Source organism: Myxocyprinus asiaticus, chromosome 22 (genome assembly GCF_019703515.2).
Source record: "Myxocyprinus asiaticus isolate MX2 ecotype Aquarium Trade chromosome 22, UBuf_Myxa_2, whole genome shotgun sequence".
Taxonomy (NCBI): Eukaryota; Metazoa; Chordata; class Actinopteri; order Cypriniformes; family Catostomidae; genus Myxocyprinus; species Myxocyprinus asiaticus.
The window spans coordinates 17,291,496-17,310,444 of record NC_059365.1 but is presented as its reverse complement, the minus strand read 5'-3'; the positions used below and the strand labels follow the sequence as shown (position 1 = coordinate 17,310,444).

Genomic DNA, 18,949 nt, shown 5'->3' with positions numbered 1-18,949 from the left:
TGGAAAGACTCCTTATAATTTGTGTCTTTATATTTTGATATATCATTGTGCAAATTTTCTTATACTGTTTTGGTAATGGGCACGGAAAATATGTTAAAAGACACTCACTGTACACTTCAACCCCATGAATGCTAATAGATCTGTGGCTATTGGCAGAATGAATTTCATTTATATTTACATTACATGTTTACATTATGTTCCAAAGTAAAGTACTCAATTACAAAGACAATAGCTACAGGAACAGAATAAATGACAGCTACGTATATTTACTCACATGATATGATCTTTGTTGTGTATATTTAATGATCACTGTTAACAAAGTTTTATTAAAACATCACATCACTTTGTTGTCTATCCATTCTACATTCTACCCAAATATGCTAGATTAATTCCTTGATTTTAAATGGACATTTAACTGACCCCTTTATCCAAATTGACTTACAATACACCTATTACAGAGAAAATCCCCTGGAACAAATGTATAGTTCAAGCCAGGATTTAACCTTACAACTTTTCGGTCACTAGCTAGGATCTTTAACCTCTGCTCATCTTAAGACCACACACTGGAAGCATTTTTCCCCACGACGCTTGTTTTATCTGCTTGAATGGATCGATACAGACTTCAATGACAAAAACTAATGAATGAACACATGCATAAAAAATCGCAAGTCGATGCGAAGAAGCAACAACTCAACCTTCTCCGACCCAAACTCACAGCCGATTTCGTTTGCGCCCACAGCGGGGCAGCGTTATTTATCACCAGACATCAGAGGGAGCCAAGCCAACCATAGGCATTCGAGAAGAACTTAACTTGCTGTCGGATGTTACATACCATCAATCTGATGTAGATAGGAAGCTATAAAAGTGCGGACACGTGTCCGCGCGCAGACCATGAAGGCACCCGCACATTCGATGAGCAAGATATGATAACAGACCTTCATTTTACGCACGTTTACGCAAACGCCATACCAAACCACAAGAGCTTTCCCAATGGAATCAAATACTGTGATTTATGGCGAAGATTATTAAAGTGAAGATAAAATGAAAATAAATGGCAGCCGATTGATGAACAGTTCTTCACTGAGCCCTTACGAGATCACTCTGAATCATCCTCCCTGGGTTGCCACAACTTTGGGGAGCTTTCTGATCTTCACTATCGTGGTTGATATATTGGGGAACCTATTGGTGATCTTCTCCGTGTACAGAAACAAGAAACTTAGGAACGCAGGTAAGAGTTGTTAAATAATGATCAAATCTTAAACATCATGCAGATTTCCTGGAGCGTTAAAAGAGGAAAGATGTGCATCTCAAGAAGGAGCGCAACTTATGAATATTTGAGATGATCTGACGAAACTTTCTTTGTCTCAAGTGCTTTTTCTTTATCCTCTTTAACGTTCTGATTGTTGTTTCATTTGTGGATTTATTTTCACTAAAAAAGTCACAGCACATGAGGCATGTTCTCTCAGTCGCTGCTGAAGATGCATAAACACAACTTTAAAGATCGATGCATTAATTTGAAAGACGCTTATACTGTCTCACTCGATCGGTATCAAACAGCAATTTTTTTTATTTTTATTTTTTATTTTTTATTTTTTTTGGTGCTATCTGTAATATTAAACAACGCTGAAACAGGAGGTGAATATTTCTTCCAACAAAATTCGAGAGATGCTTTATGGACATGTGGACATTTGGACTCTTTCGATTCCAGTTAATGGACTAATCAAAGCTTATTTCACTCATAAGATTCATAAGAGTCGGCTCAGCACACAGTCAGCGGAATGTTTGTGATAGGCTATGTATGATTCGATTTTGTATATTATAACTAAAGCATATAGAATAGATTAAATTCCGATGTGTCTTATTGCCTGAGGATGACAGGCACTGACAGCATAAGGGGCCGTTCACACTGAACACGTTATTGCGCTACAAAAAAAAAAAAAAAAAAAAAAGACTCAATGCAACGCATATTTAAAAGTTTCTAAAAAAACTGTCTAAAAAACGCAAGACGCTGAGAAAATAGCGAGACACTGCGCAGCGGTCAAAGACGTCCGTCTAGTTTACACAGGAAAACAAAAACGTGTTCGGTGTGAACCGCCCCCAACACGTTAATTAGGGGAGAGCAGGGATGGTTGCAACACTTTTTACATATCCTTCAGTTTCTCAGAGACTGTTTGTATTTTAAAGCCAAAATTTTAATACATTAAACCCACCTCATACAATTTATACTTGAATAGACAAAGTCAAATCCCCTCTTAAGGGGTCAGTTGCAACAGTCCACAGGGACAGTTGCAACATTCATTAAAACGTAATAAAAATCATTCTTTAACATCATTTTGCAATTTCTTTATTTTATTTGTGCACAGACAGGGTCTTCACTGAGTTAAATTAACTGTCTAAAGACAAAGACTAGTAAAAGGAAAAACATATTTCAAGTAACAAGTAACAACCATGTTTTGGTTAATTATTACAATAAATTTGAACTACAAAATATTTTTTTAAATCAAAATCAAGACACTGAAATTCACTGAAATACTTTTGTGTACTTCTCTGAACTGAACTGTGTGTGTGTGTGTGTGTGTGTGTGTGTGTAGAGTTAAATTGGCATACTGAAATCACAGAACAGATAAAATATAGGCTACATTGTGGCCTAGTCTGAGTATTTACTTAAAAATGGGGAGATACCTGGCTATAGAAAGATGTAATTAGTAGTTAGTATTAATTATTTTTAGAGTAACTTACACAATACTGGTTATGACAAGCTTTTACATCAATGTTGTCATAGGGGACAGTTGCAACAGCATGTTGCAACTGTCCCTATACTGACAGCCATGATAAAACTTGCTATGCTAGCTTGACACAATTGCCTCGACACATGGTAGCTATGCCTTTTAGAAGCTAAGAAAACACTGATTAAAATGATATGACTTTATAATGCTTCACGCAAACAGTTTAGACAGTATGACAAAAACTCGGAGCATGAAAAAAAATTCTTTTTTTACCTTAAAAAGTATTTTTTGAAGAAGGAATGGTCACACGTGGCTGCTTTCTTCCAGAAAGGAAGAGGGGCTAACTGAGCATGTGCAGTATAAGTATCATCACTCTAGCTCATTCCTGATTGGAGGAATAAGCCATGTTGCAACTGCCCCATGTCGCAACTGTCCCCTCTCTTCCCTACACAGGACACACCGCTTAGCCTACTGTTTAATGGTTTTGGTAATTTCATTGTCAGTGTTACTACCACAAATGTCATTATAGGCTAAGTATATGTAGTACACGTGTTTTACGCGGACTTGCAAATGTAAATACACATCAACACACTGTAACATTGTGTAGTGATTAAATTCCACAAATCAGGAAAATGCTGCTTACATACATCTCTTCTTACTCAGTGTCTTGTCATCTTTTCTGTCAGTCTTGTATTTTTCTGTATTTTATTATCCTGAATCATACAAGGGACTATTTTTAGAGGCTTCAGGTAATTGGCCCAAAATCAAACAAAACTGAACAGGCCGGTCATTTTCCTGTGAGTGGATGGAGTGCTTATCACCGGTGTCACACCGATCCATATGCTACTGTTCTATGCCAATAGAGAAAGAGACCGTCTGTTCATCAACTGTAAAGTTTGTGGCACTGCGGTGAAAACTACAACAGCAAAACTTTCACAAGAAAAAAAGTCGTTTATGATATTGTTTATATTTTAAATACATAGTATTGAGTAATTCAAAAGAACAATTAAAAGTGTCATTATGAATTTAACCTAAAAATTTGCTTCATGTGGTAACATCTAAATTAATTGGTTTAATTTAAGTCCAAAATATTATTTAACATCACTGAATCAATCTGAATACATAAGGTTACAGCAACAAAAGTAATTTAAAGGGTTAGATCAGGTACAGTAGAAATAGCTCCTTAAGGTAAACATTGCAGGTTACTACTTTTTACAGTGTAATGCAGATTGTATTTACATGTTTATGTTATTATTGCTAATGTAATTAATTACATCAATCTGTAATATGTTAAACACTGACATGTAATGTAATACCCTGCAATTTATTGTGTCTTTCAGTCTATTATGACACATTTTCCCCTTGTTTCTCCAGTGTTACACATCTTGGTTGTAATGTTGTGCTTTAATAATAATGTTTTTATATTACAGTGTAAACATATTTGCATTATTATAACATTTCAGTCTGATGCATTTGGGAGTTTGAGTGTCACATGTGCTTAAACAAATCAAAATAAGTTATATACGTACAGTATGTAAATAACTAATGTTTAAGTTATATACTTACATAAAGAGTTATATTGTGACTAGTATTAATAATCCATTATGCTAGTTTTCTCAACTAAAATGAATTTTCTCAACTTTATGAAAAAAGCGATCATATGTAATGTTACTATTCTCCAGCTACAACGACTTTTCATGTTTCAAACATTCTTGGTCAAACTGATGTACTAGTGCCAGAAAATGGGGTCATTGCTGAATGAGTGAGATTACTGTACATGCATGGAAATTTTCTGTGATGTTTGCTCCCACTGAGTACAGTGCTGCATGTATTCTGATTAGTGGGTCAAATTAACCCAGTAATTGTTCCATTAGCCTCATTGAATGTGTGCTTCATTATGTTTCTCACTAGTGAAAGAACCTCCCATGGCCTCTTGTTAGGACCACTGATCCAGTGGGAATATTCAATTAGAAATCGTTCCGCCACATATTCAAAGTTATAGTACTGTAATTCACTAGGGTTGTAACGGTTCTCTGTAAAACTTTCACCTCAAGTTTAATGATGCATCTGGAGCGCAAGGTTTGGTGAAGAAAACAAAGCATCAAATAGACATGCACAGTTATGCTCTGCCTGTGTTTCATGTGGGTTAACTTGATGACATCACTGTTCTGCACACGTTGTGTGTAGTTGAAAATGACAAGCACCAAGCGGAGAAAACAAGCCATAAAGAAGCCTCCTGTGTTATTCAAGTCTCCTGTCTGAGAGCATTTTCTTTTTGCAGTCAATTACAACAGCTATGGTTAAAAAAGTTTACAAAACAGGCACTGTTTGCAGACATTGCTCGACGCGAGTGCCGTATACTGGTAATACATCGATATACGATTAATCATGTACACCGATATCACCCAGAGAAAGATAGCGCGTGGCACACACAGAGCCACAGGTGAGCCGAAGCTGCACACACTCCCTTCCGTTTAAGCAGGCACTCAGTGTTAATTCAGACATACAAGAAACAATAACTAAAATGCCTGTGGTGTTCATTGCCATGAAGTTATGTTGCCATACTCTGTTGATGAAGATGTGGGATTTCAGCATATGATTAAAACACTCAATCCGTGACATCCCGGACACTTCTCGTATCCATATTAATAGCAAGTTTCCTTCTATAGTGATGTACAACTTCCGAATGTTGAATATATTTTGAGTTGAGTTTGAAATGCACTTTATGTTGATGCATGTAGCATAATAGTGCAGGTATTAAGTTAAAATATTGATTCAGTAATTAGAGAAAATTATTTTAATTTTTTTTTAGTTCAGGTCCCTAAAGAAAATTAACCATGGTTTTACTATAGTAATATTGTAGTAATCATGACTGAAGTAACCATGACCGCTGTCACCAGGGTTTTATTAACAAAAATCATGATTTTGATACAATTAACCATGGTTTTATAACAGTAATAATAATAATACTATATAGTAACCATGATTTTATTATATATTGTAACCATGACAGTAACCATGTTTATTTTGTGGTTACTATGATTTTAATACAAATACCATGAGTACAAAATTATTACTGTTGTAAAACCATGAATGTTATTAAGGGTAAACCTGTTGAAGTGTTTGTTACCAAATACAGTATTCTTACTTTGGATTTGGAAGTAATATATATATATATATATATATTTTATTTCTGAACATAGAAAATACAGAACTGTACCAAAACCATGACCCTAAAACCATGATACAAACCAAACCATGAGAAATATGAACTGTTACACCCCTATAATTCATAAACACACATATAAACACAGTCACACAAGCACACACACACATTCACTCATTGTTATTCTGTGCTGAAACAAAGTGGTTCCTTTCCCCCCATTTCGGGCTATCTGTTTTATTTAATCTACTCAGCCTCAAAGACTGCTATGGCACCACTGTCTGTTTGGATTATTCAGACCAACCATTCCCTGGTGTTAGGTAAGACTCATTTCAGCACAGCCAGTGTACCTACATGATACAGTTGCCAATGACACTATACTTGAAAGCTTTCCCTGATATTGTTCAGTATGCATCTTACATGACACAAGACAGACAGGCGGTCCCATATCAATGATTCCAGTGTATACTGAATGTTTAATGTCTCCTTTATTGAGACACATATAGCTTCTTTTTTTTTTTTAAGGTCTCTGACATTGTAACAGATCACTGCTTCTTTGTGCAGCTCTCATTTCTAAATACTGTTCTTTAGTTGCACTGATGTGGCTTATGAGCCTAAGGTGGTCTAATTAGATGAAGTTCACTGTTCATTCAAGAGGAACTCTCCTCAACCAGTTATTTACAGAGGCAGTGTGAGAGGAAGAAGGTCTCCTTCAATTGGCTCTTCATGGGTGGAATGTGGACAGAGTCTTTCCTGTAAATACTTGTCTTAAAAAAGGCATCTAAAAATCACATCCATAGTGTATGTTAGGATAAATGGATACAGACCCATAAAGAATTCTGATATATGGCCATAAATGAACATATACTTCAGATATGTACGTATTCAAATTCCACTAAGGAAGAAAGATGTTACATTTACAAAAACTGTATTTTGAAATATCTGTTGCATGTATTTATGTGACTTCTTTTATATCAGTGAAACATATATATATATATATATATATATATATATATATATATATATATATATATGCTTTTCATATATTGTCGAATATCAGATTTCTGTATGGGAAATAGTTTACAATGATGCTGCCTTGTAAAAATACGTATTGCAAAATGTGCTATACAAATAAATTTAATTGAAAAGAATGATTCAAGAACTGTTGTTCAGTATTAAATTAATAATTATATACATTTAACAATAATTAAAAATGTTTTTTATGCAGCATGTTTATATTTAAAGGAATGTCCCCACTTCAATACAAGTTAAGCTCAATCGACAGCATTTGTGGCAGAATATTGAGTACTACAAAGAATAATTTCGACTTGTCCCTCCTTTTCTTTAAAAAAGCAAAAAATCTGGGTTACAGTGAGGCACTTAAAATGGAAGTGAATCTGTAAACGTTAAAATACTCACTGTTTCAAAAGTATAGCCACAAAACGTAAACAGTATGCGTTAACATGATTTTAGTGTGATAAAATCGCTTATTAACCTTATCAGTGTAAAGTTATATCCAATTTTACAGCTTCATGTAACGCCGCAAATACTAAAACAACCGTAAAAACTGCAATTTTAACAACTTTACTGCTCAAATGATACTCAAGTTTTAACAGAAGAATTAAGGTAAGTGCTTTTATAAAATTGTAAGATTCAAATTTCTGCCTTTAAACCCTCCAGAAATTTGCCCCATTCACTTCCATGGTAAGTGCCTCACCGTAACCTTGATTTTTGCTTTTTTTCTTTTTAAAGAATAGGATGGATGAGTTTAAATACATTTGTGATAATCAACATAATGCAACAAATGCTGTCAAATGAGTTTAACTCGTATTAAACCTGGAATATTCCAATAAAATTAAATGGATAGTTTAGAATGTAAATTCAGTCATCATTTCATCACATTCATTCAAAACCTTTATTACTTTTATTTTTTTCAGTGAAACACAAAAGGAGCTATTTAGCAGAATGTCCACTTTGCTGTTTTCCAACAAAAGTGATTGTCAAAAAGTACCATAAAGGAGTTCATAAGACTAATGCACTGTATTTGCAACCAACCCGTTCTCAGTCCCGAGGCGTCAAAAATTGTTGCATCGAAAACATCATGTCTTCTGATTGCTTTGTGTGAAGAATAGACCCAAATTTAAGCTTTTATTCCACAAACACGGTCCCCAGACGTCCGCTGTAACACATCCCACTCTCGACTTGCTCTAACACATTCAAAAATTGATGCATCGAGAAGGTGTCAGCTATGTCAAATGTCATTGGCTCTCGATTGTCTTGTAAACCGATTACGATGAGCTCAAGTTCAAGACACTAGAGAGCCAATGTTGTTTGACGTCATTTTTGACAAATTTTTGAATGTGTTTGAATGAGTCGAGAGTGGTATTTGTTACGGAGGACATCGGGGGACGCGATTGTGGAATAAAAGCTTAAATTTGGGTCTATTCTTCACACAAAGCGATCGGAAGACATGGAATACAACCAGAAACGAACAGGGCTGCATTTCCCAATAGCATCGTAAGCTTAAGTTGATCATAGAGACCATTGGCGCCAATGGTTTCTATGATCTACTTAGGCTTATGATGCTTTTGGGAAATGCAGCCCAGATCACTTCAGCAGAGCAGAATGTGTACAGAAAACAATGAATTAAACATTAACCACTGCACTAATAAATGTTGCTTATTGAACATTACCATTGTGAATAAACGTGGCTAATTTCAAACAATGAAAAGCATACCCTAACTTATATCAGAATGACAAAATTGTACCCCAACATATACAGTCATTTCATTATAATAAAAATCTGATGCCCTTCATGTCAGTCTTTGACACAGAACATTTCTTATTAGCAGTGCGCTTGCCGGAGGCATCGGAAACTGACACCAAAGGCTGCTCGTCCACCTGTTGATGTGCTGGGCTCTTGCACACGTGGCAGTATTTGATGTCTCGGGAGTGAGAACGGGTTGGTATTTCAAATATTCTGAAGCCATACAGCCAAAATTTAAGACCGAAGCTTAAGTTTTTATTAACAGAAAATGCTGCCAAATCTCATTCAAGCAGTTACACATTCAAACCAGGTTATTTTGTCTTTTGTGTTCAACTCAAGAAAAAAAGCACAAGGGTTTGGAATGATGAGCTAATATATGCTCAAGACAGTGCTATCACACAATCATAATTTTTAACTGAAATGAATCTAATAACTGTCAAAATCACAAAGACGAACTAGTGCTTTAGCAGGGCCAAATAAATGCTTATTTCACCTTATATTTACAAGTCTTGATTGATATCATACTGCATTGCCCCAAGGGAATCTCACTAATGTTTTGATTTTTAAAGCTTCATATATTCTCTAGGAGTGCATGTCCTCTTTCTTGCCTGACTTGGCCCTCGGCCTGCACTTGGGCTTGTTTCGCTGGCTTAATGAATGGGCAATTGCTGATACACTGTACTGATGCAGCGCTCAGTTGCAGACTGACTCACTTTTGAAGATCCACTCTTGGCTTATCCACTCTTAAACTCAGCCAGTTGAAATGCCTGGTCTGCCTATATGTCAGAAATTTGAGTCTATTATCCAACTGATAGGAAAAATTTGAATATTCTGTGCGCCAACTGTGTGGCCCGTACTATAACTTTGTGTCAAGGCAGGCGAGCAACATCCCCACTTATGCATGCTTATGTTCAATTTTCTTTTATTGGCTTTGAATTGGTTTGTTCAGTATCTCTGCAATGCTTTCTGTGAGGCCAGACTGGGATCCTTTATTTGGGTTTTACTGTGGCAGATGACTTAATATCAAATGTAATACCTCTCCCTGATTGGCTCCACAATGGTCTTATTATCTGCAGAGATAATGCAAGGCATAATTTTCACAAATAAATGTTTTTGCTGTGGCTCTATATTTGTCACTGAGGTACAGATGAACACCTCTGTATGACAGAGGTATACCGCTGTTTTCTTGCCACTTGCCTGTCTGAAAAGTACATTTGGTTATTTTTCATAACTTATCAAGGTATTACCATACCATACAATTGGAGATGTTTCACTGTCCTGTGCTGATCCTGCAGTTTCAGCTGAGCACAATAATGTGATGAGTTATGTTTAAGAAGACAGCAGTATCATCAGAAACAGCCTTCCAGGAACCCATAGCAGTAAAATATGGATTTAAGCATAATATTTCTCTGAATGTAGAAGTAATCTGGAGATTCTCTCTAGTGCTGTATTCATACTCAGCAGGGATGACAGAATGATATTAAAGTTTATTTTGGAAAGACTGAATTTAAAATATGAGCTATCCAGCATTAACTAATTAGAAGCCAATATTCCGCAATTTGACCATCGCTATGATATTTGCTTTAATATCTGGTTGCTTAGATTTGGAGGGGATTCATTAAATGGATATTGGATAAATATAACTGATACCTATGAGACCAAAGACCTTTGTGGTTTGAGAAAAAAGGTTAAAGCCAAGATCACTTTAGTTCTGAAAACAAAGACATTACAATCTCTCCTCACTCTGTGAACTGAGAGCTGACTTTTCACTTTCAGTTAGATGAATAAACATGCTCAGCAGCATGGAAATGTGTTTGTCTTTAGCTGTATTTGACTTGAAAAATCAAGGGCATAGTAGAATGAATAGAAAGAACAACAAAAGAATAGAAGCCCTGTATCACAATCATGTCTGTGATTTATATAGAAAAAAACCTGTCACCTCAAAGATGAACGTGTATCTGCAGACTTCCAGGCTCTGACTATTACATCCACAGTGTATGACACAGAGACCTGAAGGACTTCTGAATACTCAATTACTTCTTGAAACTGTGAGATTTAGGCTAAATTTCCTGTGCTCCTTTTGTACAATGTAATATGTACAATGTAATATTTAATTAATTTCACACAAGCAAGAGTGGTGTTGTGCTGAATGTCCTGTACAAAAGTATGATGACATGCATGAGAACTCTTTATACATTTATTTATTTTAGACACAATGTGTACAATTATTTTGTCTATTTTTGCTATATTTTGGTCTATTTTTTTGCTTTTTAATGAAATAGTTACAAACGAAGCCAAAGCAAGATTAATCGTTGTGTGTTGCCGAACGACACAAAAACTGACAGCCTGTCTGTAATGCAGCGAAAACATAAGCATATTGATATAAACAGCAAAGCATTCCAGTGCTAAATACCAGCACTCTTGGAACGCTGCTTGACCAATCAAATTAGAGGACTAGAACTAACTGTTGTATTAATCTGCACTGTTCCATTTCAAATGGCTTTAACCATTTTAATTGACAGTAAACAGGGTGTGCCTTAGCTTTATCTAGTGTTTGCACTTGGGTCTTCAATACTCTGTTGAGCGAGGGAAGTCACATGCATGACAAGTTCCTGAGTGATTGTGTGCAGTGCCTAAAGCACTGTCATGGCACAACTCTGAGTCCATTGATCATAATCAGATTAATTTAAGCATCATATTTCATTACAATTCCTCGCTGAATAAACAAACCCTGACATCAGAATCTGAACTGTCCACAGGACCTCAAGAAGTGTGCTTGGAATCTTATGAAACTACTGACAGTTTTAAATCCCATGTATTTTCTGGATTAAACATTTCTATGTTTCTTTACGTGAAGTGCAAAGAGGCTCGTTATCACACATATTATTAGGCATGTGCACAAGTAATCGACTAATCGAGTACTCGTTCTTCACCAGCTAGTCAACTATTAAAAACAATACTTGAATATCACAAACTGATTTTCCTTTGCACATTTGCCTGCCGTGGGCAATGCTGAATTATCCTGTACTTTACTTTTGGAACTCTCACCAAATCTTGCAGTTATAATTGAGTCCACTGGGGGTGCTGTGGATATGTGTAGTTGAGGTGTTGAATGAGAGAAGGAGACATCATAGCATCTTTGTGTGCTTACAAGCAAAGCCAAGTGTGGTAACACATGTAATATTTAGATTCTTATTGAATTCTACTGTATTGATATTCGGTTCTGATCGGAGTCATGCAAACTAACAGAATAGGATCTGTTTTTATAGTGGAAAGAAATTGCGAAGCGGTACAAGAAACTCTGAAGCTTATTTGACCAAATATCTGAACACGGGCAGAGCACATTTTATAATAAGCCAAATTTCACCACCTCTGCATAAAAAAATAATAAATATAAATTTAATGTAAGTGTTATACTTGATATTTTTAATGGACATTTTAATTTATGAGGAAACAATTGCTAATTTTTTGTGGGTTAGAGTACTCGACTATAAAAATTACTCGAAAAAGCCCATCCCTAATTTTTATTACAGTGTGTACTGTATTTCTCAGGGTAGATTCATTTTTGAAAGTTTGAAAGTTTCTGTGTAGACACATGGTTAAATTCAGGCATGAAACTCTGAATGGCGCAAGCTGAATGGTTCTTTGAACTTGTTATTTGTTAGCCAATCAGCTCGCTCACATGCGATAAGCTGATAGCTCCTTGATGTGTAATTGGGTAGCCAATCAACTTGCATACTCTCTTTTTGCCTAACATCTAAATTTGCTCAGTTTGCAACTTTTAGCCGATTTTACTGCAGCACACTGTGAGATTTCTCTGGAACCCTCAACCTCCCCAGCTCCGCTTGTCTAGATCTACACATGGAGATTGTATACACCGATCAGCCACAAATTGTGTAGGTCCCCCTCGTGCCACCAAAACAGCGCCAACCCACATCTCAAAATAGCATTCTGAGATGATTTTCTTCTCACCACAATTGTACAGAGCGGTTATTTGAGTTACCGTAGACTTTGTCAGTTCGAACCAGTCTGGCCATTCTCTCTCATCAACAGATGTTTCCATCCACAGAACTGCCCCTCACTAGATATTTTTGTTTTTGGCACCATTCAGAGTAAATTCTAGAGACTGTTTTGTGTGAAAATCCCACGAGATCAGCAGTAACAGAAATACTCAAACCAGCCCATCTGCCACCAACAATCATGCCACGCTCCAAATCACTGAGATCACATTTTTCCCCATTCTGATGGTTGATGTGAACATTAACTGAAGCTCCTGACCCATATTTAGGGCTGTCCCCTGATAGTCGACCAAAGATAATTCGATGAGAAGAGTCTTGGTCGACAAAGTTTTGATTGGTCGGTTAGTCGCAGAAAAAACTCCACATAAAAACGTCGAAAAACGGTATTAGTGCTGGTTGAAAGCTAGGTGGTACTATGGGGTAATTTTTGTTAAACAGGGTTAGGGTTAAGCCTACACAATAAAGCAAGACACCTTGATTTCAAACTTAGAACTTAATTTTTTATTTATTTTAACTAAAAATTCTAATGAAACTGGAAAAGAAATAAGTGCAATTAAAATGTGTGTTGTTCAACTTTTCGAAAGATGGTTTTACAACAGTTGTCAACATCTCTCTGACAAAGAAACTACTTCATCTGTGCATTCTCTACCGGTCGGGTATTTCGTTATCCGGGAAAATACATCATGTGTGTGAATAAATACATTTTGTTCCCTCCTTCACGATATATATATATATATTGCAATATCCAATTACATCGGCAACCCCTGGGCTGAGGGATCGGTGAATATTCTTGCTTTAGTGATTTTGCACTGAAAATTTAAATAATTTATTTAAAAAAACGAAAAACTTAAATCAAATACATTTCTAAACTCAAATTGCACTCCAAACGAAACAAAAAAGCAATTAAAATAAGTGATAAAAGAATAATATATATATATATATATATATATATATATATATATATATATATATATATATATATATATATATTACACACACACACATGCTATGTGGAAATAAAGTGAACTGAACTCAAAGCACCTCCTGAGCTGAGATGTCTGAGGTCATTTGCAGCACTCATAGACGATACTGTTCTTGCAAAAAAACAAAAAAACAAAACAATCGGAAGACAGAAACAAAGAGTGAGAACCTTTTAGATGCGCATGTTCCACGAGACTGCACGCCTCCATATCAGCGCGTCATACATGTGCATAGACGGCTTTTCTGTCATCTGTTCTTAATAATATAATAAAGTGTGTTTCTTCAAGCGCGTGTCTGTGTGTCTACGGGCAAATGATTTGGAATATTAATTTGATAATGCTAGCCTAATAATAATAATAATTTAATACAAGGGAAAATGAGCAAAATATAGTCTTGACATCATCAAAGGCATCAGCTATTGGCGATCACTCCCCGAGATCATTGTCTGTTGGCACAACCCTAATGTGCATTTCTCTCTATAAATTAACAAAATGTTCAGACAGTCTCCTTGCTGGATTTTCCGACACATTCAGGATCATTACAGCTTTTGCCGGTGTCGCTGCGGCTCGCTTCGTGCGTGCGCTTGTAAAATTTATATTTTAAAGGCATTATTACAGTTTAGTTTTTCTCTGTAATGTAAAACAGTGTTAGCAATGTTACTTATAACATTCTTTCTCAGCCCTGGAACTCAAACCATTTTCTGATGCCCCCCAAAAAATATTTAGTAATTAAATTAATATCATAAACGTGCGACTAGTTGACTAATGGCTTAAATTAACGCCTACTAGTCGACTAGGAAAATCTTTGGTCGGGGGCAGCCCTACCCGTATCTGCATGATTTTATGCACTGCACTGCTGCCACATGATTGGCTGATTAGTTAATCGCATGGATGATTGTTGGTGCCAGATGGGCTGGTTTGAGTATTTCTGTAACTGCTGATCTCCTGGGAGTTTCACGAACAACAGTCACTAGAATTTACTCCGAATGGTGCCAAAAACAAAAAAAACATCCAGTGAGGGGCAGTTCTGCGGAGGGAAATGCCTTGTTAATGACAGAGGTCAACAGAGAATGGCCAGACTGGTTCGAACTGTCAAACTCAGATAACCGCTCTGTACAATTGTGGTGAGCAGAATAGCATGCGGGTTGGCACTGTTTTGGTGGCATGAGGGGGACCTAAACAATATTAGGCAGGTGGTTTTAATGTTGTGGCTGATCGGTGTATATACAGTACATATACATTTTTATATAAAAACTTTTATAATTTTGTATAAAAGTGTATTTAAATATATAAATCAGCTTTTTAATATATGAGGATGGATGTTCTACCAGTTTTATGTTTGACTAGTTTTAACTGTTGATTTTCCCTACACCTACACAGACTTAACTTAGAAAAGTTCATGTAAAGTTTATTTTAAAAACCTGTTTTCAGTTATAGATGTATATACATGAAAGTTTACGAGGTTAACGGTTTTCTAGTTGCAGTAGTTGTGTGCTCAAAACACTGCCATCTCACACATGATGTCTCAAGCTGTCTTGTAAAGCAAGAATTGTGAATCGTGCTACAGGGCCCCTGCTAGGGTCTTCCACATCTCTGTTGATTTTTCGCCTGTCTCTGCTAGTTTTCCTCAGTTCAAATTAAACTTGAGGGACACAACAGCTCAAATTAGAGGAGCCACTGACATGTTACAGGAATAATTTAGAGTCACTGTTCTGGAAAGGTCTTCTGCTCTGACAATTCCTCTTATCATTGAGCTTAATTTTCTAAATCATGAATGTATTTATATGAAATCCTTCAGGATTTATTGATGTGTGCTGCAGAGCGTGTAACTGACAAGTACATGAGAAAAAAAAGTCCTGTAATTTGTACAACTTTGATTAATTCATGTTCCGAATCTTCTAATCTTTCCTCTCTAAGAGAGCCAATAGGAGAGAGGGCTAAAGAGTATATAACATTTCCAGACACTTTAAACTTGTTTTTCCCTGTAGTATCAACAGACAATGGAGCGTAGAGACCAGAGTCACACATACTTAGTTGAAATGAGTGAAGACAGATGAGAGAATGGGTTCCAGGTCACTAGTTTTCAGGTCACACAACATGTTCCCATAATTGTGAAGGTCGTGCAGGGTCAGTTGGTTGTTGTTGTCCAATTATATGGCCCAAGTTGTCTTATTTAATGGCAATGTCCAATGTGTCATTTTCTTTCTTTCAATATGATGTGTTCTAGATTGTTACAAACATATGACAGCATCTGGATAGTCACCATAATACACAACGATTCCAAGGATTGAACTATAAACCCAAATATTCCCCCATCAACTAATGTGTCTTTTGACATGGGGCCCACAAGTTTTGAAGGGTCTTCATTGGTAAATGAAATATCGTGTGACAATAACAGATGCACCCCAAATCCTTTTATTAGTGAAAACAGCTGACAGATTTTTGAAAGATATGATTTAATTAGATGCGATAAAGGTCATGCTGAAAAAGTATACTGGCATCTGTCCTGAAAAGAACAGGAGGCCTAAAATTTTGTTTTTGAAAGACGCCATTCTCAAACTACATACAAATCTAACCTGATGACTTAGGAAACCAGACAGGCTGCCTGCAAACTTGTTTAGGGATGATAAACTTATGGCAGTCATATGAAACCTCTTTATTTGACAGGATTCTATAACATTTGCCCTCTTGTTGACAGAATTCTAATACTTTGTATTTGGCTTGATTTTGCCTTAATTATGCCTGTAATTGCACTTATCTCATTACACTTTTTTGTTTTGCAGGGAACATATTTGTGGTAAGCCTGTCGGTAGCTGATCTGGTGGTAGCCGTGTACCCTTATCCTCTGGTGCTAGTGTCCATTTTCCATAATGGATGGAATTTGGGCTTTGTCCACTGCCAGATCAGTGGATTCCTGATGGGACTGAGCGTGATTGGATCTATATTTAACATCACTGGCATCGCCATCAACCGCTACTGCTATATCTGTCATAGTTTCAAGTATGACAAGCTATACAGTGACAAGAACTCTCTTTGCTATGTCGTTCTCATCTGGATATTGACTGTGGTCGCTATAGTGCCAAACTTTTATGTAGGCTCCCTGCAGTATGACCCCAGGATTTACTCTTGCACGTTTGCGCAGTCAGCCAGTTCGGCATATACCATCGCCGTGGTGTTCTTCCATTTCATTCTTCCAATTATGATTGTGACTTACTGCTACCTAAGAATCTGGATCTTAGTGATTCAGGTGAGGAGACGCGTCAAACCGGACTTCCGGCCTAAGCTCACGCCGCACGACGTAAGGAATTTCATCACTATGTTTGTAGTGTTTGTACTTTTTGCTGTGTGTTGGGCCCCTCTCAATTTTATCGGCCTGGCAGTCGCCATGGACCCCATTCGGGTTGGGCCTCTTATCCCAGAGTGGTTTTTTGTATCCAGCTATTTCATGGCCTATTTTAACAGCTGCCTTAATGCCATAGTCTATGGACTGCTAAACCAGAACTTCAGAAGAGAGTACAAAAAAATTATAATTTCACTCTGCACTGCAAGGATGTTCTTCCCAGAGAGTTCAAATGATGCTGTAGAGCGGATCAAAAGCAAGCCATCCCCATTAATGACAAACAACAACCAAGTAAAAGTAGACTCGGTATGAAACCCCCAAAAAAGGGTACTGTGAAAGCAACACATACCAAAAACACACCTCAGCTGCTTCCAGATCAAAGTATTTATAACATACTGTACTATGTATAACATACTGTACTGAATATACAGTACAGGTGTTTGTATTTCCTGTACCCGTTGATTTAAAAAAGGTGAATTGCTTGTCTCAGTGTTTAAAAGTTCATAATGTAAGGACAATTATTGATTTTATACACACATTTTTTATAGTACATCATGCTACAAACCAATGCACACATTGTCATACATGCAGAACAAGGTTCCAAGTGAGCAGATCAATTGCCCTTAATTCTGATAAGTGCTCAACAATGCCATTTTATGATTTTTCTTTGATTCTCTCTTTTAGGCATAGACATTTTCAAAACAATCTTTAGAGGCTGTCTGTTGCACATGCCAATAAGTGCATTTTAAAACAATACTACATATTTATGGTACTTTATGGTACACTAAATAATATCATAAGTAATCCACAGGCCAATTAAAGCAAACAACACAGTAATATTTGTCTTTGAATGCAAATGTCCTGCAGTTTTCATGATTGGATCTCAATGTAAGTGTAATCAACCTCTTGGGGGGGTCACAATAACTTCAGTGTAACATGCATTGTTATGAAATGTGAAGAAAATGGTCATATTTGCCAACTGAAAATTACATGTTTACACATTGCTGTTCCAAAACAGGATTCTTCTTGTCAGATCTTTTGTATTATTTATAGAGCTGTCAGAATTAACGCGTTAACATGTGATTAATTTAAAACGTTTAATTCGTTTTTCTTAATCGCAATTAACACATTTATCGTTAATACAGCATAAATACTGGTGTGAAGGGCAGAACCTTTGTAATGTGTCCATCCAGAGCCCTTCTACCAAGGAGAGCTAAAATCTTTCTAGCAAGTCAGTCCACTGTCAGCCATCTTTGGAATGCTCTCGGGATGCTATTTCCAGTCATGCCAGTGCAGCTCCTATCTACTTGAATGGAGAAAGACCAAAATCTCAAAAATGGTTTGTCAAGATTACAATCAAAGAACATATTTCAAATCAGCAATAAAATCTGACAATACTGGTATCATATATTTTTATTCGTTACCTCATATTCCGCTAAAAAATGCAATTTTCCCGGCTTGAGTAGCTAATATACATGCATGTTGTAGAGTTGATTGACAGGTGATGTCTGTATCTAAAAGGTGATTGGCTCTTTTAACTGTAAGGCGGGACTTCTGTTCTACAGCCATTTACCATTGGGCACTCAGAGCTCCTTGGTTAAGCATTCCCATTTCTTCCATTCATTGTATTAGAAGGGTCACATCTCTGCTAAATAATCTCTGATAGAGCCTTCAAGCTTAGCATACGCAGCGGTCCCATAGGCATTCTATGGGTGGAACTGTCTTAACTGTAACACGCTAAAGTTGACCATTACGCTCCCTCCTATGAAAGAGCTGCGGAGGTTGTTATGACATTAATAAAAGAATGTCATAACAATGTTTTATCACCGACAGCGCTTCCCTGTCAGTGATAAAATGATGGAGAAAGGAGCTCTTAGCATTATTTAATGTTCAAAACAAGCCAAGATGGGACTTGTGACAGAAATCAAGTATTTGTCAGCCTATGTAAGGCATA

At 36.5% G+C, this 18,949-nt stretch overlaps 1 protein-coding gene across 1 annotated transcript; it reads left to right on the top strand.

Moving 5' to 3' along the window:
* Positions 1-904: 904 nt before the first annotated feature.
* mtnr1ab (melatonin receptor 1A b) lies at positions 905-17,352 on the top strand. The gene is made up of 2 exons (XM_051650450.1): positions 905-1,228; positions 16,439-17,352. The coding sequence occupies exons 1-2, from the start codon at positions 1,042-1,044 to the stop codon at positions 17,305-17,307; spliced, it is 1,056 nt and encodes a 351-aa protein (XP_051506410.1). The 5' UTR covers positions 905-1,041; the 3' UTR covers positions 17,308-17,352.
* The last annotated feature ends 1,597 nt before the right edge of the window (positions 17,353-18,949 follow it).

What these genes read in the sequence shown, in the direction of transcription:
- mtnr1ab (XM_051650450.1), top strand. Translation starts at nt 1,042, where the DNA reads ATGAAAATAAATGGCAGCCGATTGATGAACAGTTCTTCACTGAGCCCT. An exon ending in CAAGAAACTTAGGAACGCAG is followed by an intron (nt 1,229 to 16,438) that starts GTAAGAGTTGTT and finishes TTTGTTTTGCAG; the next exon opens with GGAACATATTTGTGGTAAGC.